Raw genomic sequence first — 7,758 nt, forward strand, 5'->3', positions numbered from 1 at the left:
TATGAGTGTGTAGTATGTAGTGTATAGTGTATATAGTGTGTAGTGTATGGTGTATGGTGTATAGTGTATGAGTGTGTAGTGTATAGTGTGTATAGTGTATAGTGTATGAGTATATAGTGTGTAGTGTATAGTGTATAGAGTGTGTAGTGTATGGTGTGCAGTATATAGTGTGTAGTGTATAGTGTATATAGTGTGTAGTGTATAGTGTATGAGTGTATAGTGTATGAGTGTGTAGTGTTTAGTGTGTAGTATATAGTGTGTATAGTGTATAGTGTATGGTGTATAGTGTATGAGTGTGTAGTGTATAGTGTGTTTAGCTCTTCCCCAGCAGGCTCTTCAGGCTGCGCTCCACGGCCTCGTCCAGCTCCTCCTCCAGCTCCTGTTTTTTGGACATGGCGAGTTTGGACTGGTAGTCGCGCACGATCTGGTCAATGTACGGGGCGCTCTGCGTGCCATGCAGCATGAGGGTCCACTCCATCATGACGCCGTGCTGGGGCGCGTCGCCCCCGAAGCCCGCCTCCAGCAGCCAGGGGCCGCGCGGGTCCTCGCCCCAGGTGTGCGTGGTCATGAAGGGCCACTTGTCGAAGCCCACCTTGGCGTCGTCGTCGCGGGGCCGCCGGCTCAGCAGGATGGACTTGGTGCCGGCCGGCGAGGTCATGTTGATGTTGAGGTCGCCGCGGCGACTGGCGTTCACCGTGACGACGGCCTGCACGTGCTCCAGGTAGCGCACGAAGTTGTCCTTGCCCTGGCAGGCGTCCGTGGAGATGCTGAGGACCAGCTGCCCGTCCGACGAGATTTTACTGCGGGAGGAGGGGGGGGGGGGGGGAGATCAGCGTGTCGCACTGCTTTAGGTTCAGCCTGGGGTGCCATCCGTTATTAAGAGGATATTATCAGTCTGTCTCCATTATAGTCTCCATTATACTTTAACCCTGTGAAACGGAGGTTTTTTGGAATGTTTTTTGGTAACACTCGATTGTACAGCCCAATAACTGCCTAGTACGTAAATACAAGGTAACCATTTTGATTTCAGAGGTAACATAAAGTGTTAGCGTTGTTGTTGTCTCTTCTGATATATAATTTTATTTTATTAATTAATTACAATATACTTAAAAGGGATGCATGTTAATTTTATTTGGAAAGTGTGTGTAATGTCAGTATACTGTCACCATACTAAATAAACTCCCTATCTGCAGAATAATTATTTTATCGCGGTGGACAGGTGCATTATGGGTCTGTCAGGAATGAAAGGACCAGAATCCTCCATTCTTCAGAAAACCACTTTACAGATGCAGACAGTGAAGCACTATAGAGGAGAAACTCCAATTTCGCCCTGTATTTGTTGGGTTTGTAGCACACCCACAAATTACTCTTTTGAAGTCTCAGGGTCAGATATAATGATATGATTGCAGCGGGAATAAGCCCTTGATAAAACATTTTGGAGGATGGTGATTTGTGTGCAATGTCAAAGAAAAGAACAGGACATTTATGAACTGTTTTTTTTGGGTTCCTTTTCCAAGCTGTGGCTGCAGGAATGAGCCACCTGGATGTTGTGTGAAATGTTATTGAAAATCTGTTCTTGCTAAGGCACTTTGGTAGTGCGCCAAAGAAATGTACAAATGCATGTTGCTGGGGCGGTACCCTATAGGCACATAAAATTATACCCTTAGCCAGCAATACATAATTATTTTATGCTTGGAAAATGTACTCTCTATTGTACCTCTAAAGAGAACATTACTGTGCTATCAGGGTACATTTGGCAAATGTCTGTCTGTTACTGTGAGTGAATGAGTCCAATAGGGACAATATGTCATCTGTAGGAGTTGATTTAACACTGGAGATTTCAATGTGTGAGTATACCAGAACTTTGACCAGCATACAAGGATTGTTAGTAATGTGTAATAATTCCGAAATAATGCAGAATATGGATACAGCTCCTTGCTTCCCGTTCCTAAATTGAGCTCAGGTTTCTTGAAGAGCATTGCAGAACTTTCTAGCAAAAAGCCAGGCGGCCATTTTCTGCTTTTGAGAAAACAGGACAGCTTAACATATTTCGAGGTTGCCGTTGCCATTGCAGCTGCAGGGAAAATTGGTTTTCTCAGCTGGTCGTTAAATTGCAATCTTTCCAAAGATGACCCCGGCCCTGAGAAATATCTGGCTCAACAAGGCACAGAAAGGAGCACAAAATGAACATTTAAGTGCAGGCGAGGTGTCTGCATGTCATTCCTCATATGTACCAGGAATACAGAGGGGAGTACCGAGTAACCGGCCCAGTGTTAGCCCTCTGTCACAGCAGAAATTACTCTCGCTCCAGGCATCTGGAAGAACAGCCGATTGCACTGGGGCCCTGAGCAATGTCACTCTGTAGTCAGGCGCTGGCAGGAATAAGGGCGGAAGTTTTTGTGTTGTGGGTATTTCTAAAACAACGTCTCTCTCTGTGGTTACATATATGCGTAAACTCACACACACATACTCTCACATGCACACACACACACACACACACACACACTGGTACACACACACACACACACACACACACACAGACACACACAAACTCTCACACACACACATACACACACACACACACACACAAACTCTCAAACACAGAGAGACACACACACACACTGGTACACACACACACACACACACACAGACACACACACAAACTCTCACACACACAGATGCACACACACATGCACTCACACACACACACACACACACACTCACACACACTAGTACACACACACACACACACACACACTGGTACACACACACACAGACACACACACACACACTCACACACTGGTAAACACACTCACACACACAGACACACACACACACACGCACACACATTGGTACACACACACACACACACACACACACACACACACAGACACACACACACTCACACACACTGGTACACACACACACACACACACACACACACACTCACACACACAGACACACACACACACTCACACACACAGACACACACACACACGCACACACATTGGTACACACACACACACACACACACAAACTCTCAGACACAGAGAGACACACACACAGAAACTCTTACACAGACAGACATACACACACTCACACATACACACACACACACACACACACACACACACACACACCACGCACACACACTCACACACACAAGCACACACACACTGAAATTCTCACACACACACACACACACTCACACACACTGGTACACACACACACAGACACACACACACACACACTCACACACACTGGTACACACACACACAGACACACACACACTCACACACACAGACACACACACACACGCACACACATTGGTACACAGACACACACACACACTCACACACACTGGTACACACACACTGGTACACACACACACACACACACACACACACACACACACACACACAGCTTGTTTGCGTCCAGCTCTTTCAGACGTGGCTGTGTGGAATAATTAGGGACAGTAATAAGGGCTTATCTCCCTGCACATGCTCAGACCGGGCCGTCTGATGTGGACTCGCTGTGCGCCCGTGTCTAATGGCCGTTTATCCGCTCCTCGTGCGCTGACTCCAGTGGAGCCCCAGTTAGTCACCAAAACCCCAGGAGTTCCCCAAGTCCTTCCCGCCTACACATCACAACCTCCCAACACATCTCACTGCAGCCCATAAACACCGCAGCCCATGAACACTGTTGCTATGGTATTACATACCTACAGCCTGTAGCTACGAGGCTAAACTCATCCACCCTCCCCCCCCCCCCCCCTCCAGGTCCCCGGCACACACTCTTCACTCACCGGGTGCCAGACCCTCCCCCTCACTCACCGGGACCCTCCCCCCCTCACTCACCGGGACCCTCCCCCCCGACTCACTGGGGCTCTCCCCTCCCCCTCTCCCCCCTCACTCACCGGGTGCCAGACCCTCCCCCTCACCAGGACCCACTCTCCAGGCCTCCCCCCCCCTCACTCACGGGGGCTCCTCTACACACCCTCACTCCCCCCCTCACTCACCGGCTCTCCCCCCCTCACTCTCCAAGCTCCCCCCTCCCCCTCACTCACCGGGGCTCCTCTACACACCCTCACTCCCCCCCTCACTCACCAGGGCTCTCTCCCCCTCACTCTCCCCCCCCTCACTCACCGGCGTTCTCCCCCCCCCACTCTCCCCCTCACTCTCCCCCCTCACTCTCCCCCTCACTCACCGGGCCCCCCCCCCCACTCTCCCCATCACTTTCCCCCGCCCCTCACTCTCCCCCTCACTCACCGGGACCCTCACTCCCCCCTCACTCCCCCCTCACTCCTCCCTCACTCACCGGGGCTCCTGTACACACCCTCACTCTCCCTCTCACTCACCGGGGCTCCCCCCCCCTCACTCCCCCCCTCACTCACCGGTGTTCTCCCCCCTCACTCATCCCCTCACTCTCCCCCCCCCCCTCACTCCCCCCCTCACTCACCGGGGCCCCCCCCCCCCTCACTCACCGGGGCTCCCCCCCCCCTCACTCTCCCCCTCACTCACCGGGGCTCCCCCCCCCTCACTCTCCCCCTCACTCACCGAGGCCCCCCCCCCTCACTCACCGGGCCTCTCCCCCTCACTCACCGGGGCTCCCCCCCCCTCACTCACCGGTGTTCCCCCCCCCCCCCCCCCACTCACCGGTGTTCTCCCTCCTCACTCCCCCCCCCCTCACTCTCCCCCTCACTCACCGGGCCCCCCCCCCCCTCACTCACCGGGGCCCCCCCCCCTCACTCACCGGGGCTCCCCCCCCCTCACTCCCCCCCTCACTCACCGGGGCTCCTGCACGGACCCGGCGACGCAGTGGAACCTCTCGGGGACGGGCTTCCACTCGCGCGCCATCTTGGCCATGCCGCCGGCGTCCAGCACGCCGTAGCCGAACAGGTGGTTGAACTCCAGCCCCACGCCGTTCCGCCGCCACTGGTGCACCTCGTCGTGCAGCTGGTTCCGCTTGGAGGTCAGCACCGTCAGGTGCTGCATGTCCCGCCAGGTCAGGTCCGGGCTGGGGGGGGGGAGTGAACATCCTCATCATCACCAGACATCTGTCTGTCCGTCTATCCATTCCATCTGTCTGTCCGTCTATCCATTCCATCTGTCTAATCTATAATCCGCTGTATCTATCTAATCTATAATCTACTGCAGCTATCTAATCTATAATCTACTGCAGCTATCTAATCTATAATCCGCTGTATCTATCTAATCTATAATCTACTGCATCTATCTAATCTATAATCTACTGCAGCTATCTAATCTATAATCTACTGCAGCTATCTAATCTATACTCCGCTGTATCTATCTAATGTATCAGTTACATTGGAGGGGTCATTAGGGGTCACGAGGGGTCAGGGCGAATGAGTGAACATCCTCATCATCACCAGACATCTGTCTGTCCAGACATCCATTCCATCTATTTAATCTATAATCTACTGCATCTGTCTAATCGGTCAGGTCCTGGCTGGAGGGGTCAGGGGATGGCCAAGTCGAATTAAAAGCAAAGCAAACCTGAATTCTTAATGATACTTGAGATATCTCTGCAAATTTGAAAGGAAGATTGCGTATTATTTTCATTTTTTCACTGTTTAAAAAAAGGAAAAGGGCCCTGTGCAAAGGTTTGGGAACCCTTGTGGATTATTCTTTGTTGCTTTTTAAAAAGATGATTACTAAGGCCCAGACCCAAGTGATTTACTTGTTAGGGCTATCCAATAAAAAACTGATATTGCCCAAGTGCATTCAATCTGCACAGTCAGAGCCATTACATTTTGAGTCTGCTTTGTGCCAATTAATTATTAATACTCTAACTAGGAAAACTGCCAGAGAAATGATATTACATTCATACCAAGAACTGCATTCTAAAACATTTATTGTATCAAACGCAAAAAATAAATTGCATTAAGCTGCACATCTGCCATTGTGTTGATATGATAATCCTCCATAATGACCTGTGTCAACAGTCTTCCTCGAATACTATAAAATATTGAATGGGGCTTGGGTCTGCTCAATCTTCCGGAATCTTCCAGAATATACTAAAGTCTCAGAAATGAAGGTATACGCAAAGTACCGAAAAAGGTACAAATGCTTGTCGCAGAGATACCCTACAGGTACATAAAAATGTACTCCTACAGTATGTGGACAGTATATCATTAATTTATTCCCGTTTTGCTTAGAAAACCTACTCATTTGTACCCAATGAGAACATTACTGTACTTTCATGGTACATTCGATCCTTAAAGAACCAAAATGTACCTCCAGCGTCACTTTATTTCTGAGAGAGTATGCAGGCAAGGCTGGCTATATTTGCCTCTCTGTGAGGCAGAGGTGCACGGGGCTATAAAAATGAGAGATTGCACACGACGAACGGGTGTTTATCTTCAGCAAACCCTGCTCTCCTCCTCTGCTCTCTCCACCATCATTATTCTGCACTAACCAAACCGCAGAGCCCAAGACAGGTCCGACCGCGGCCTAATAGCACAATCACTCTCTAAGCTGAACGGCAACATCAAAGCACAAAGTAAACGAGGGAAAAAGGGAAGAAAAAAGTCCGCTAAACGAGTGCCGCGCATCTCGAGATTTGTTATGTGGCCGAGAGCATAACTACCCGTTTATTTCTGCGACATATCTTTTTCCTTTTTTCCTTTTTGCGTAAACCCAAGAAAACGAACGAACGAACAGACATCCGTCTTCAGACCACAAGACAGACTATACGTCGCTGTGTTTTTTCCTGCCTTTTTTGAGTTCGGTTATTGCTACGGATAAAGTCTTTCAGAGGTTCGAGCGTTTAAGTACAACTGGGCTGAATCTTGACCTGCTCTGCTCGTGTTCCTGTGCGTGACTCAGCTTTAAAAGCAGCCGTCAAGCCGGTAGTCGTAGGCAGCGTGCTGGCATATTTTCTAGGTGGTGAGGTTAGCGCATAGATCACGCGTGTTCGTGATTAAATCTGATGCGCAGGACGTATGCTGCGGGTTGTTACGGGAACGGGCAGACCAACATAAGGTGTAATGATTTGTTCCCTGGTAACCAGTGGAGGCTCAGTAATTGTTAGCCTTTTAGGCTAATTTCGCTCGGTAATTGGGAAACTTCCAAAGTAACTTTCCCAGCATCAATTCACATTAGGCTACGTGTTCCGAGATAATGAGAACACAAGATGCGGAAGGAGTAGCAATTCTAAAGGGGCCCCTACAAATGCGTGCACAATTAGCACTGTGTGTTGGGCGAATACGTTAAACGAGAAGGGGGCCCTTCACTTAAATCGCTACGTGTCAAAATTAATTCACAGAATTAATGAGTGCATTGCTAGTCCCTGCTGACAAAAAAACTACTCAAGCGAAGTTTTGAAACAGCTGGTAGCTGGGTGACCAGTTCAGACCAGCTCCATACTCAACACGGTTTGGCCGACTCAAGCTAGGTTTTGAAACAGCTGGTAGCTGGTAATTCCAAGCTGGTCACAGCTGGAGTTTACACCAGGGGCGGTAAACAATTCCCAGTTTTTCTACCTGTGGCTAAAACTAGGCTTTTCAGGCGTGGTTTGCCTCATAAATGTTTGAGTGGCTTGTGTGTTTGGCCGTGGAAAGTGTATGGCGTGGCGTGCGTACTTTGCCTCCAGTGCCAGGGCGAACACGCCGGCTGCCTCGGGCGCTGCTGCTGACGTCCCGGAGTGACGCAGGGTGCAGTTCCCGTACAGGTCCGTGGTCGCCTGGAATGACGCAGAGCGAGAGGGAGAGAGAGGAGATAAGAGAACAAAACACTT

The 7,758-nt window shown here is 50.0% G+C and overlaps 1 protein-coding gene across 1 annotated transcript in view; it reads right to left on the bottom strand.

Annotated features, from left to right (window-relative positions):
• Positions 1 to 298: 298 nt before the first annotated feature.
• pcsk2 (proprotein convertase subtilisin/kexin type 2) overlaps positions 299 to 7,758 on the bottom strand; it is a 46,705-nt gene continuing 39,245 nt past the window's right edge. Inside the window, exons 10-12 of the mRNA XM_061231284.1 lie at positions 7,604 to 7,704; positions 4,789 to 5,016; positions 299 to 800 (exon numbers count right to left, since the gene is read on the bottom strand). Of these exons, the coding sequence (XP_061087268.1) occupies positions 314 to 800; positions 4,789 to 5,016; positions 7,604 to 7,704 (816 nt within the window). The 3' untranslated portion in view covers positions 299 to 313. The remainder of the gene's footprint in view (positions 801 to 4,788; positions 5,017 to 7,603; positions 7,705 to 7,758) is intronic.

The sequence above is a fragment of the Conger conger genome, chromosome 2 (assembly GCF_963514075.1).
Source record: "Conger conger chromosome 2, fConCon1.1, whole genome shotgun sequence".
NCBI classification, from domain to species: Eukaryota; Metazoa; Chordata; class Actinopteri; order Anguilliformes; family Congridae; genus Conger; species Conger conger.